General features: G+C 41.5%; 1 protein-coding gene across 1 annotated transcript in view; it reads right to left on the bottom strand.

The window, feature by feature from the left end:
- The window catches only part of SCN8A (sodium voltage-gated channel alpha subunit 8), a 105163-nt gene that overhangs the window by 38104 nt on the left and 51703 nt on the right, over positions 1 to 15356 (bottom strand). The window contains 5 exon segments of the mRNA XM_006030733.2: positions 1821 to 2042; positions 11068 to 11159; positions 12564 to 12692; positions 12989 to 13078; positions 15316 to 15356. The exon segment at positions 15316 to 15356 is cut by the window's right edge and continues 10 nt beyond it. Of these exon segments, the coding sequence (XP_006030795.1) occupies positions 1821 to 2042; positions 11068 to 11159; positions 12564 to 12692; positions 12989 to 13078; positions 15316 to 15356 (574 nt within the window).

Genomic DNA, 15356 nt, shown 5'->3' with positions numbered 1-15356 from the left:
AAATGAAAACAAATCCCCCTTTTGCAAGTAGAGTATGACAGTGGCTAGTATGAATCTGAACGCAAAGGAAAACACTGAGCTTCGTTAGGTCTGAGATGGGACGGCAGCTCCCTTTCTTCTTTGGAATAAGGAAGTAACTGTTCTAGAATCCATTTTACTTGAGGTATGAGGGGACTTATTCTATTATCCTTAATATCTAGCAGATATCTTTTAACCAGGAGGATTGGCTCCTGACCACTGCTATGACCGTGAACCAGGAGAGAATGTCTGTAGCAGCCAAAGCTACTAGAAGTGCGGTCTTAGTTCCTGATTGTTCTTTGGATACAAAGACTAAGAAGACTTCTTGCGATTCTGCCAATAAAGAGTCCACAGCATTGGTAATATGCTCATAGCTGAAGAAGTTGTACACGGCAAAGAGAGCCTTCTGAACAGCAATTCTGATGTGAAGGAACAGGCATTTCATCCAAAGGTCTAAGGATTTAGGCTCCTTCTCTTTGCAGTAATCTCAGTGGCTTTGCCATCATTGGCAGCAGCCCCTACCAGAGAGAAGTGTGCAAGATGAGGGTAGCGCACACAGCTCCTCACAGGGCCAGAAGGCTTCAAAAAACCCATTAACTTGTGGGCAGCCTCACTGACTTCCTCAAGGGAAATTTGCACGATCTGGGCTACAGAATGCCTTAAGTCCTGAATGCCCTGAAAATCTTCCCAGCTTCTGGAGCAAGAGTTATGGCCCCAAGAAAAGAAAGAGAGTTCAGACAGGAGCAAGAGAAAAAGCACAGAAGGGTAGAAGCTCCACAAAGGGAGGGCTTCAAAAGGGCTATAAGCTGCAGTTAGCATGAGTCAAAAGAGCTAAACTGAAACAGGTAAGGGAAATCGGAGAGCAGGAAGCATGCACCATCTTTTATCCCTTCAGTGTGGTGTAGGTACAAGAAAACGCAGGGCCATTATGCATCTATAGATGAGGCAAAAAAAAAAATCTCTGAGTCCAAGTGCTTGCAACACGGGAACCCAGAGTGAGGATGTGCATACAGACATCTACTTGAAGGAGACCTACTGGTTACAAACAGACAAGCTCTGGCCATCAGGTTGTTTCTGCATGAGTCTTTTGCAAATACTTGCATTCTTTCTAAGCCAACTCTGACTGACACAAAGAAAAGACTCTTGGAGTCAGGAGTGGCAGGTGCATGGGGATGCTAAACAAATACAATGAACAAGGCAGGGGTTGGGCCCAGGCTTAGTACAAGCACAGCTTGGAGGGGGACAGAGACACTTGTGTCCCCTACTCTAATGCCTGGAGCCTCCTTGCTGCAGAACCAAAATTTAATAAACTGAATGCACCAGCCACTCCAAGTCCTGTGTGTGTTCAAAGTGGAGTTGTGCTTTGGCTACACTGTGAAGGGTGGGACATGGCTAGCTGGGATTCTGCAAGGTTAAAAACTCAGAGTGTTTTATAAGTCTGATTAGCTTTGCCTGATTTCTCTGGATCTGATAAATTACCCACAATGTTATAACGAGACAGTTTCTATTTGCAATTGTCCACCTTTCTATACTGACTACCCAGAGAGCAACCGGTACTCTAGGCTCCTCATTCCCAAGGCTGGAAAGATCAGAGACAACTATTTTTAAAGTGTTTAGTAATTTTGGATGCCCAAGCTAAGACACCTTAATAAGACCTGATTTCCCAAAAGTGCAGAATGCCCTCTTCTCTGAGACAAACCTCTTTAAGGTATTGGAAGCTGGGCACCTAGAATTACATGTGGACAACAATAAGGCATGTATAAAAGAAAGTCTTTAGAGAGTATTGCTGTAGAAATACCTACACTTATTGTTGGTGTATTCCTCCCAGTCAAACCCCCTGGAACCATTTTCTAGGACGGTCTCATTGAGGTTAATTGGCCAAATCACACACTTGTTCCTCAAATTGCCCATAAACAGCTGCAGTCCAATCAAAGCAAAGACACTTAGGCAAAACACTGTCAAGATCATTACATCAGATAGCTTCTTCACAGACTGAATTAGGGCACCCACAATGGTCTTCAAGCCTGCAGAGAAAACAGAGCTAGAAATCAATTCCACATCATAATCACTCAAAAAAAATCAGATATGTTGCACATTCCCTTTAAAACCATGCAGCAAAAAGATTACTGCTCAAGAATGGCCCGGCCCGTGAGAACTGGAGCACTGGAGCCATCTCTACAGGTTTTCTCTATAGTTCATTGTTTACGGCAAAATGTCTTGGTTCTGAGAGAACCAAATTAATGCCTAAAGGATTTCCACTGACTCCAGTGATTAACTAGGAAAAAATGAGACCCAGGTTTTAAATTCAATGAAAATCCCAAAGTTCACTCATCAACATATACCTATACAGCATATTGAGGAGGCCATGGGACAAATGGTAGGACTTATCTGTACACAACTGTTAAATTAAAGATGAATTGGTGAAAGACCCTGATTGAACATACATACTTGGGTTTAAACCAGATTTATATGGTATGAGCTAAATAGAAACAAGCCAAGCTGAAAAGATATCAGACTGCACACAAAGTTCCACCTGTTTAACTAACTTGCTTTAAAATCCCAGTTTTAGTTAAAGCAGTACAACTTTCCACCAAGACTGGGATTTTATCATTTCAATCTGGTATAAGAGATCTTTATTTATTCAAAAGCATCAACATGCCCTCCTCCCCTTCCCTCCCCACCACAATAAATGTTTTTGGCACTTCATAAACTAGGTGCCAAAGCTGCAGAGAGTGGCTGTGTATAAACGGACATCACGGGCATAGACTGTACATGCACACAGCAAGGCACAGAGAAGTTCCAAAACAACGCTCTGTCGGTATTCCCAATCAGTCTGTTCTGCACAGGTACCAACTTTGAACTCGGTGGACATTTTGCATGGACAAAGAATGCAATTTAACTCCTCCTAGTCTGACCTGGGAGAAAGGTGTGCAGGATCAGATGCAGAAGGAAGGCAGGGTTAAGCCAGTAAAACAAGCATATCTAACATCCAGTTGGACTGTCTTGAGTTCATAGTTTGGAGGGGGAGGGGGAAGGCCAGCAGAAGAGTTTTCGTATATGTGGGGCCCGGACAGATTTTTTAAAGATAGTTCTAGATAGCCCAGAAAATAACCCTGAGACACTCCCTCCTCTGGCAACTCCCAAATCAACTTTACTCTGATTACAAAATAGAACAGGTTTTTTTCCCCACCAAGCTGCCAGACCCCACAACTTCAACAGATTAAAATAAAAGCCACTGGCATCGTTACTTAGTAACTAAGAAAGGGGAAGCAATGCTTCCCACCAAAACAAATCCAAATAAAATGAACCCAAGGTAAAATACTTGTAACCACCCTCCCCCACAACAAGCTCCACATCTCATTTCTGAGAGACATGACAGAGAACATTAAAGTGCTCACCAATATTAGATCTTAGATTGAAAATCAAAGGACAGTTGTTCTGACTGCTCATTACAAACAAAAAAAGAGATAAGGCCTGATTCTTCTGGCACAAGGGAGAAGGAGCTTTACTAATGCCAATGGTGAAGCCCACTGGATAGGACTGGCACTGGTCTCACAGCGCGGAGCACGCAAGGAGGCAGGCTGTTGACCACTCTCTTTGCAAGCCGCGGCAGTTTCTCCTGGTCTAATGTTAAAAGGAAGCAGCCTCTGAGCATTTTCAGTGGTTGGATCAACTAGAAATCCTTGCTTAGCCTCTCTTTTCCCGTCACTCACTTTGTGAAAGCGTACACTTCAGTTGATTTTAAAATGCCGAGTGATTCTCCTCTTTCTGCCGTCTTCCTTCTTCAGCATCAGTAAATCAGACCCTTTTCCAATCTGCAAAACTTTACTTGCCTCTAATTTCTGATCTTTAACCAGCAAGGAAAACAGTCTCTCTTTTTCTCATCATCTTCCTCATCATACTAGGAGTTGGATAAGAAAGCATGCCCAAGCCAGTAAGCTTTCCCCATGACTACTCAACACGGATGTCAACACCCTTTGCAACACATCTTATCACTTGTTCTGGAACGGATGCACCATACCAGATCTTGCCATGGGTGTATCTAGAATAATTCCCCACCAGCAGCAGTGGCATATAACTTCCCATTGTTTCACAGGAAGGCTCTCTGGGTCCCCTCAAATGGCTCAGAAACTCCTCAACTACCTCCCTATATTTATCCTCCAAAATATTCTTCCAGATCATGAAGGTGATTTCACTTCGTCTAGTCTCTAACAAGAGAAATGGATCATCTCAGATCTTAAGTCTTGAAATTCTGATAGGAGACACTCCACCCTTAAACATATCTAGTAAAGTACTACTACTTTTCTTTTCTTTCTTTTTTTTAAATCAGCCAGACCAATAACTTACCTTTCTAATTTAATTCCTACTCCTTTACTTCATCATCATAAGAAGACATTTAATGAGTCATTAGATGTTCTCATGTATTAATTTCTTACTCCCTTGATCTACTGCTAGGTTTGAGCACTTTCAGATGCATTGTATTGTTCTCAGAACAGGCATGACGCTCAACCCCTGGCTTACAAGCCATCAGTACTCCTCCTATCAGTATTCCCATCTCACTGTACTAGCTTTTTCTTCCTTGCTGCTTTAGCTACTTCTTTACAGGGCTATGTTTAGAGACTCCACAGGCACTATGAAGACCATGCATTGCATCTTCACTGCAGATCCAAAGTGCACAGGATGTTTTGCCTTGGGGAGAATTAGACTTTCACCCCTGGCTCAGGCCAGCACACCAGCCTTTTTTAATAAACTCGATAAGCAACCCCTCCTATGCTACCAACAACCTGATGCTACTGGAAGTGCAACCTCTTGAATCAGATGTAAAAAACAGAGCCAGTGGCTGCCTTCAGTTGCTAAAAGTCTGATGGCATCTTTATCCTCCAACGGTTATTTGATAGCCCCTGCATGAAGCAGATTAGGCTAGTTTCAACCCAGTGATTATAACTGCTGCCTGTCACTGCTGGCTGTTTTTAGTAGGGTGCCCAAAAATTAAATGGACTGTGACAAATCAATCTACCCTAGACAGGGATTATGCACTCTGATTCAAAACCTCATGGGCAACTTTCCCCAGACTGCACTGCACCTGTTTGAGGATTCAGAACTTCATCTGCTGCAATCATCACCAGCAACAAATTCACAAGAAAAAAAGTTAAGAATGAAAAAAGATCAATCCAGAAGTTCTGTTCATCATTTCCAGCTGGAAAAAGTCTCACAGGCTGCAACTCTGCTCCCTCTGAGCAATTAGGGTATTTCCATCTCAGCTTATAGTCAACTTGCCTCTAAAAATGTTTTAATACAACTAAACTCCAAGTAGGCGGGAGCTGAATCACACAGTCTTCTCTTTTCTCCAGGACTTTTTCAGACTTCACACAGATTTACAGGGGCCTTCAGAAAAATCTCAGTGCTAAATAATGCAAGAAGCTGAAAGATTTATGAAACTCTGTACATTTCCATCCATAGTCAGAGAGATCACAGGTCCTGGGCACAGTACATGCAAGGCAGGTAATCACTCCAGAGAAATTTTTTTCCAGCAATGGAAAAGGGTCTTTGGCAGTCTACAGATGGTGTCCTCTTATTTTATCCAAGCATCCTTCTTTTGGATCATGCTGTTGGGATGATCTCTCAAATGGTCAAACGCTAAGGCTGCATAATTTACCGTATTTCAAAATGATGGTCAAGTTATTAGCTGTATTACTAGTAGTAGCATTTAGGCTTCAGATGAGAGTGATGGCCCACTGCAGCAGGTGCTGTACATACTCATAGTAAGAGACCCATAAAGAAGTTTACAATAGAAAGATAGATAAACTGCACGTTTTCAAGTGCTAACAGATCCATGGGTATTTAACATTCACTCCAAGCATCTCTGCTATTTCAGTTCAATACTGTAAATGCCAGGGTGTGACATTATGATGAAGCTTTATCTCTATTTCCAGAGTTCACTTTTCTTGATCTCTTTGTATACAGTAAGGTCACAAATGGAGAAAGTGAGGAGGGAAGAGTATTGATCAAAGCGCACCTGAACCATGTGTAACTTATCAGTCATCAAACAGTATGGAGGAAGTTGAAGAACATGAGCAGAACCCAAGCACAGGCAGAAATTTTACATCATGCAGTAAGTATGAACTACAAGCTTCAGCTAAGCAGATTTACCTTCTGATTTGCAAGCTTTAAGACATTCAAGAGACTTTTTCCTGACACTAACCTTTGCCATTATTGTTAGATGCATTTTAAAGTGTGGGTCCATGCTGTAACTTGCTACAGTTCATGCAGTGCTTAAACAGAGCATGCAACTACCGAGTGGTCTGAATGAGTAGCTATTCATCTCTAGGGAGATACTGCACTGAAGTGAAAGAGTCTTGTTAGCAGTTGTCCATTTGACTTAGGCGCTCCAAGGAGCTTTATTGCTCTTAGTTCCTCTAGACGCAATAGACAACTTTAACAACCTGTTCCCTTCAACAGCCTCACTCTTGCACACACATCTTTAATGCACGTAAGGTGTAACTGTCCATTGCCCCACACAGTGAACAGTCAATTATACCAGCAGAGTTTTGCCTGACATGTTTTAAACCTGTGCCTTACTGTCCAGCCCATATGCCTGGAATCACCTCCATGAATGAGGGGTCCAGTTCAACCCTAAGCCCTGTTTGGTGCTGGCTAACAATTCACAGGTACCTGGCACCAACTTAAGTATGTGCAATTCACCTGTGCATACTCCCCAACAGGAAAGGTTGGGACCAACACATTCCTTTAACATGGGTCACCAAACCTTCAGATAGTAGTGCCTGCATGTTACCATTAATATAGGATAGGATGGAGCTGGTGACGTAGAGGTAAGGGTCTTCATAGCCTATTGCTGAGGCACTAAACTGTATAGATCCCTTGCCCCTGTGGAACATTAGCAAGCAACATATCTCCAGCTCTGCATGATTTTATTTTTATACTTGGTCTAACACCCACTCAGGACAATTTTAATTATTTATAGAAGGTTTATTTAGCACTTGTCACAATGATAAGATGATTCTCTCTTTTGCTCAATGTGACGTTAGACATGCTGAAGCATAAAGAAAAAGCTTTTCAGATTTTAACATAATCAAACATATTTTTGGGGAAAATCCCCTTCAACCTTGGAGTCCATAGAAAGCCACCAACTAATACACTAACTCTCAGCCCTACAACGTGCCCTTTTCAGTCTCAATGAATGATGAGCAATCCAGGAGGTTAATTGCATAAATATTCTGTGCCCAGTTCTTGGTGGTGGGACAAGGAAAGAGGTAGTCTCTTCTGGGTCTGAGCTTTACACAGCCAAAACCAGGAGTCATTCTGGACCAGGTTCAGGTTCACATGAATGATGAAACTCTGCCTCTTTTTAATTCTAGGCGTGAAGTTCAATACAGTTAGCACTGTAAAAAGGCAGTAAAAGCACAGCCACTTCCAGCTGCAAGGTTATCGCCTCCAACTGAGTTTACCATGGGTGATTCAGCTAGAATGCAATTCTCCCTTCTCCAAAGCACAAGTCCCTGCCATTGAAGCTAGAAGGGAATCTTAATTACATGTTAGTAGTATGGGGTCCATGACACACAGCTGAACAATACTAATCCTTTTCACAGAGAGCAGTAGCACTTTCCTGCACCAAATAGCCAAGGCACTACACTCTCACACTAATTTCATCCAGCTAGATAAATACAAGAAGGACACATCTTAAAGCCACTTTCTTTTTGAGTGAGGCAGTTGTTTAGTCATTGTATTGGGCTGACAGCATCACACCTGTACTGAAAACACATTGTTATCAGTAATAATGAGACAGCTGTTCCTCCTCCAGTGTGCATCTTAAGCAGCTGTACTGCCAGGCACCAAAGGTGGCTAAGGAAGAGTATTCATTCTAATTAAGAAAAGTTCTCTGTCATTCAATGTAATAAAAGCAGGCTACATGTAGAAGCACCATGCATCAGGCAACTGTATAAATAGGTAGGCTTGGCAGTCTGGAATGGGAAGAAAATGATCTGGCCCTCAAGACACTTCAGTTTCTTTCTTTCTTTCTTTTTTTTTTTTTGCAAACACCTTTGCAGCAGTACAGTGGGAAAACAGCAGGATTTTGCTGGTGACTTTTCGTTTTGCTAACCCCAAAGGAATACACTGCCAGTTAAAAAAACAGGGGCAAAGGTCATCTCAAAATAGCCACATGCCCTATTCTGGAAAAGTTAAAGAGACTGATTCTCTCCTTGTCCACACCAAGACAAAAATACTCAGCAGAAGTCAATGCATTGGCATGGGGTAGGATGCCTCTAGAAGTAAGCAAAGAGCATCTGCAGAAATGAGATGATGTGAAAAGACACTAAAGAGTTCCTTTGAGTGCTTTGCTTCCAAATGTTAGCCCCAAAATTGGTAAGCTTCCAAATGTACATGTACTGAAGAAACCTCTTAGGTGAACCCTGATCTTCTGATCACCCTGATCATATGTATGCTCAGTAAAGATTTCAGTGGTGAGGGGAACAGTGGAATACATGGAGCCCGGGTGGCCACCCCCATCTCATATAATGTCTGCTAGGTCAACTGTATGGCATCCTAAACCTAAGACTACTGATAGGACTGGTTTCCAGTATTCGGTGAGAAGATCATTTTGGGGTCATGAAGCCTAAGCTTTTACATTATTGCAGAAGCCCCAGAGGAGTCCTTGGCATCATCTGATCCATGCTGACTTCATCCACACCTTGACTCTACCAATGGTGTTTCACACAGTAAATTTGTTAGAGAGAACAGACTGGGTGAAAACTCCAGGCCTATGGCATAAAGGAGTGTCAACCAGGTCAGAACTGTTCCTCTGGCTTTCAGAACTACAAACTCTATACCTGGCTTTTCAAAGACATAGTAATAGTACAGGATTGGCTGCTATAAAGTAATTAAGAACCAATGTAAACTACCCAGCAGTTACACAGAATATAATAGTTCCAGAGGGAATTGTGCCAAGTCACCAGAACTGCAATAATCCTGTGTTTATTTTGTGGCAACTGGATATCTAGGAAATTATAATGGCCATACGGGGGGTGGATCCAGGAGGGTGTGGTAGTGTGGTCACACCAGTTCATGGCTAAGAGCTCTGGTCTCGGATGCATTATACAATTGCAGTGAGCTCCCCACCATCATCACACCCCATTTTTTGGCATCCTGGTTCCACTACTGTGGCCATACAGGCCATGTCTAGACTGAAAACTTCCCACATCCATGCCATACTGCTCTGCATGCACTACCCCCCATAAAGAAGTAGTGAAATCATGTCCACACAACACTAAGGGTGGACTTATTATCCCTGCCAATTAGCCCATGCTCAAGTATTCAGCACCAGCTGCTTTAGATAGCAGATGGAAATGCAATACTCCACCTCCAATCAGGTCTTTAATTTCTAAAAATTAGGGAACAGCTTAAACCCTGTAAGCAAGTGGTTAAATATCCCTTCTGAATTATTTTATCATTGCTAATTATGACAATGCTATAAATTCACACTATCCACATAAATGTCCAATCCCTTTTTTTAAACAGTGCTAAAGTTCTTGACCTTGAGTACTTCCTGAGGCCATAAGTTCCATAAGCAATCTACATGCTACCGGAAAAAATACCTTTTGTATTAGTTCTGAATTTGTCATTTTTGAGAGTGTTCCAGTTCCCCCAGCTCTGATCATCAGACATGTTATCCCACTGGAAGGTGGTGCTGCAGCTCTATCCAGAACAGCCCTAACATGTCAGATGGGTGAAGAAAAGCCCTTGATGCATGAAAAAATATATGCAACCTGAACTGGCAAGTCAACACAACTCCTCCCCCATCAGCTCCAAAATATATCAATTCATGCTCTCTATAAACATTCACTTGGATTGTCAGAAAAGACAACACAAGGCACTTGGCACTTTACATCCTCAAAGTACTGTGCAAATACCGACTTATTAAAATCTCACACTGGTGAGGTAAGTAAGCAGGTAACTACAGCCCATGTTACACATCTGGAGATAAAGCACAGAAGAGGGAGAGTTTCAGTCTTTATTACCAAGTGGCTTCTAAATTTGAATGCCCACGTTTAGACCTAAAGTATCTAAAATGTCAACTTGAAGCCATTTGAAGCTGTAGGGGGTTGGTGAAAGTATCTTGTTAGTCACCCAAAATTAGAGTTGTATCTCTACTGGCAGCTCTGGAGAAAGAACTTTGCAGCCCCCAGTTTCCAATTGTGTGCTCAGTCCACTAAACTATGCTGCTTCTGGGGTCTCTTACAGTGAAGGAAGCACCATCACTCAGCATTTTAAAAACCAAACTAGACAAAATACTGGAAAAAGCATGGTGGAGGCTTACACTGGCTGTGTAGGAAGTGGCTGTACTGGGTGAGCTAGTGGCCTCATTTTTATGATTGGCTAAAAACTAAGGCATCACATGATTTGTGATGCTAGAAATCAAAAACACCCTGGGCCAGATTCTGTCACCTTTACTCACACTGTGTAGTACTTTCCCAATGAGCAGCTCCCTGAAACAGCAGGAAAGGCTAAGGGCACCTCACTCAGGTTTACCTAGATTAGTTTAATATAGTCTGCACCAGACCAACCATCCCCAATAGTTAAAAACTTGTTTGTGCCCTAATGCAGAAGGGTTTAACTCTCCCAGGATTATTAGCTGTTATTTAAAATTCCCTCACTATTACTCCTGTGGAAATTCCTGAAATCAGTGGGATGTGTCATGGGATAAGGGGAATACTCAGTTTGAATATTGGTGGAAGTAGCCGGCCCTTTATTTGTTAAACCTTAGGGTCCCTCATATAGGCTGGATATACACATACAGAGAAAGGTGAGTGTAAATCAGTGGGTGTTCATCCAATAATTGTTCATTGTTCTGTCACAGCATCTAAAGGGCCTGACATTATTTCCTTATATCACTGGCTACTCATGCAGACTGCAAAGCCCATCAAAAATGTCCCAGTGTCATTTTTGAAAGGTAAGTGGTAGGAAGGAGGGAAAAAATACAAAAGAAAGAGAAGCACCCGAGACACCAGGCTTAGTGCTTAAACGGTTTCTCACCTGGAATAACAGAGATAGTTTTCAAAGCTCGGAGAACTCTGAAAGTTCTCAATGCTGAGACATTCCCAAGGTCCACAAACTCTGTGACATATCTGCAATGAGGGAGGTCACACACAAGAAACACAATGACAATACACACACCAAGAAAACAACAACTACAGACAAAGCAATACATCACTCACAGGGGCCTGACCCAACAGCTAACATCAACCGGAGGCTGCCTTACCTGGAATTACAGAAATAGTTTTCAAAGCTCTCAGAACCCTGAAAGTGCGCAGAGCTGAAACATTGCCTAGGTTTACAAACTCTGTTATATACCTGCAGAATTAAATCAGAGTTAATGGTACCATTGGGGTCACCTTCCTTTTAATATAGTTGTTTGTAGGAAACAGCTTGTAATTTAAAATGCTTCAGAAATTGCATTAAAAAGAGAGAACTAGACAGACAGACAAAGGCAAAACATAGTTTTAAAGCACCTCAACGCTACAGGCTGGTTTGCCCAGTTGCGTGTTTTGCTATTTGTGCTCTCTCCTATTTGGAATCTAATATTTTGTTACTATTGGACCCAAGGAAAGCATTTAAGAAGGATTTTGCCTTGGAAACCAGGCAGTTTGGAGAGATCACCTCCTCGATTCAATGCCATCAGCTGTATTTGCTCCACTTTCCTCCCTGCTTTTAACAAAACGTCATCATCCCTTGCAATTATTAAAACCTTTCATCCACAAACTTTTTGGATGTTAATTCCATAGCCCTTCCCACCTCTTCATAAGCCACAAGTAATACAATCATACAGTAACCTTTATGGGTCAGGAAGGAAAAAACTTTTACAAGACACCAAAAATCTAGATTTCATCTCCAGTTTAGATAACAAATTAAAATATCATCATGCCATAAGGCAGCTGGGCTTCTTGTTACTTATCAGACCTGGGAGGCAAACTGATTCAAGCAAAGGAGGAAAATATGAGCTAGGAGAAAATAATGTAACGTGCAGTGGGCTTCATTTTTGTCATCCTCTGCACCTCTTCACTAACCCATGAATACTCAACATGCAGGCTGAGAAAATCTTAGTATGTAAACCAAGGTCCCAGGAGAAGTGACCAACAGAGAGAGTATTTAGAAAAATTCCTAGATCCTAGCCCTGTGCTCAGTTCACTTGAACATACCACCACTCTTGCACGGGAAGACAAAACCCTCCCTCTGCAGAGGTAGGTATTCAGAAAGTTGTTAATTGCATAAAATTTGTCCATCTTGGAGTAGTTTATCAGCAGGTGCAGCTCTGCTGACTTCAGTGGAGTTGTATTTAACTCTGTGTCTGTGTCAGCACTGCATGTATCAAGTGAAAATTAGGAGCCAGAATCTGGATTTTGACTTTTTTGTGGGCCTTTTAAGATTTGATTGGCTTTAACTTCCTTTCCCCCACCCCTGAGGAGTCGGCTCTCCCACACATTTCATTCATACCCCGAGTCTAACTGGAATAACTTGAAAATTCAACTTACGCCATCATGATGACACTGAAATCTAACCAGTTCCATGGATCACGCAGGAAAGTAAAACCATCTATGCAGAAACCTCTTGCAATAATTTTCACAAGTGATTCAAATGTATAAATACCAGTGAACGTGTACCTGTTAAGGAGGATGAAAAAGAGAACTCTGTAACAATTAATAAGAAGCAAACATTTCAATCAAAATGGAAAATAAATGTTATATATGTTAACCTTAATGAGCCAAGGGGATACTAATGTCCAATCCCACTGATGTAGAAAGGAGCAGAAGCAGGACTACCAAATAATAACCAAAAAAAATTCTGGAAGAACTTAAAAATGGGGGAAAGCAGAAAACACTTTAGAGAAAGCTACAATCCCTCTCCACTCCCCCCACCCACAAAAAAAATAATTAAATTAAAAAAACCCAGTACTTACTCCACATTCTTCGACCATTCAGGTGGGTTACTAAAAGTCATGAATACACAGTTGGTCAAAATAGTGCACATAATGATCATGCTAAATACTGTAGGGCGAAGTCAAGGAAGAAATGGACACTCTTGTTTGGCTATTTTAGTCAGTGTCAAAACATTTCCCTAAAACACACTGCAGTGCAAAGATACTTTAAATGAGAAGGATTTCCAGCCAGAGACTTATTTGTTATGGGCTACGTACAAGGTTTGGGATGCATCCAGCAATCACAGGAGACAAAGAAAGAGAAACAGATTTTTTTCACAATTTTCCCCATTCACTTAAGTTACATGGGCTCCACTGGGCTCTCTTGTCATGTGGGTGCTCTCAGCCCTATAGCTTTCACATTCATTTACAGTCCTACAATGCACTCCCATTCTGCTTAGGTAGCACTGGTACATTACACCCACTCTGTAGCATGAACAGCTGATCAAGGCACTCAGTGACAGAGAATGAGACCTAACTCTCCAAAAGGTACTGAAAGACAAAGGCCCAGACTGGGAGTTCAGCATGTTCACATACATTAATGTTCATGGGAAGTAACTATTCAGAATGGGTATACGCGGCGTCCTGGCAGCAAATAGAGAAGCAGGTATAAATGCACGAATGCATTCACACATACCCATTCATATACTGCCACCACACAGGGAAAACGAAAAATATTGCCCTTCACCTCTCCCTAAGATTAGAGGCCTTTTGCTGCTAAGTACTAAATGTGAAGGCTGTAAAATTATATTGTAAGCAGAGAAATTCAGGTACATGAATAAAATATAGACTCTCTACCTCATATTTCATAACATTTTACAATCATCTTTTAAATGAAATGTTTCCCCAGACAATTCCATCTACATTCAGGAATCTTGAGACATGATTTGCTGGTAAATGAAGTAACAGAGCAGCACTGCATTACATCATTTGTAATGGAGAAACCTAGCTGAGATTTCACTATGGGGAATCTTTAATATCATGAGACATGAGGTACAGTTGATACCATGTGTGTAAATGCAAAGTAAATCCTACCATGTCAGAGCTAGCATGTTAGAAACCCAATATTCATCTCTGGTTTCTGATTATGTACACTCTGCTGAACAGGTAAACACAGCCACCTTGCACTAGCTGCTAAGTGTTGAGGTTGAGTGACAAACTGTCCAAACTTGTGTGCTTGGAAGTCCCCCAATATGTTTGCTCACTGCTGCAGCTACAAACACGTGCACAAGCAAAAAGTGAACACATCTGAAAAGCATTACTCACAAAACAAAACAAGCTTTTCTCAAAGGCAGCACAGGGCTTTCTTACTTTTCTGCTACAAGAAATGAGAAAAAAAAATCTCTTTGGCTCTTAAAATTGAAGATCATTCAGAAGACCGTGACTGCTCCATTTTAGTCCAATTCTGCCCATTTGTAATCAACAGAAGTCTTTCCACATACTTCAGTGTGCTTTGGCTTAGCTTCAAGTTCCAACCACAGAATTTTCATCTCAACCTGTCCAGATACACACCCATCAATGAAATATCCCTTGCAGCTGGGTTTACCAGACAAAAGACGAGCCAAAAGGAATCCAGTTCCATACCCAGATCCCAACTTAAATTAGAAGTACTTGTAGATTGAGCCAATTTGATATAGAAGCCTTTAGGATGTCACAGATACAAGACTCAACTAGGTCTACGTTACAGTCAGTTTCAGAGTATAAAACTGGGAATGACCAGACTAGCTAAACCAAGTTCATCCAGCATTTTCTCTTTTAGTAACATAAGCATCAGACACTTCAGAAAAGGTTCCTGGAAGCCCAGCGTGGACAATTTTGGAATAACCTACCCAGAGAGGGGAGTATGAGACACACCAACAGAGATGGATAGAACATAATCATAAATAAAAGCACCCTTGGCTGTATTTCCAGCTCAAACTCTGGTTAAATATACTGCCGGCTAGATAAACCTCAATACCTCCTCTTGCGACCATTCCTGTTTTGACATTTTCCAGTCTTTGGACATTGATTTGGAGAATGGATGCAGGTATACACAGTGTACTGCACGTCTTTGTAAATGAAGTGTACCTGGTGTGTCATGCCTAGAGGGGGTATAAATATTTATTCATAAAAAGTTGCTGCTGAAGTGAACACTGTGCATTCAATCCATCGGGAAATCCTGAACCAACTTCATCAAGTGCAGGACCACGCTCTATGTACATAACAGTTGAACAAAGCAGCAAGACAACAGGTTGTTAATTAAATTTCTCAGCAAAACAAGACAACAGAAGAACAATTAACAAAAGTCAATTAAATAATAAAAAGGATATGAATGTATCAAAATTTTAATAGCTATTCTCCTAAGCAGATT

The sequence above is a fragment of the Alligator sinensis genome, unplaced genomic scaffold (assembly GCF_000455745.1).
Source record: "Alligator sinensis unplaced genomic scaffold, ASM45574v1 scaffold1329_1, whole genome shotgun sequence".
Taxonomy (NCBI): Eukaryota; Metazoa; Chordata; order Crocodylia; family Alligatoridae; genus Alligator; species Alligator sinensis.
The sequence above is the reverse complement of the archived record's forward strand: the minus strand, read 5'-3'. Positions and strand labels throughout refer to the sequence as shown.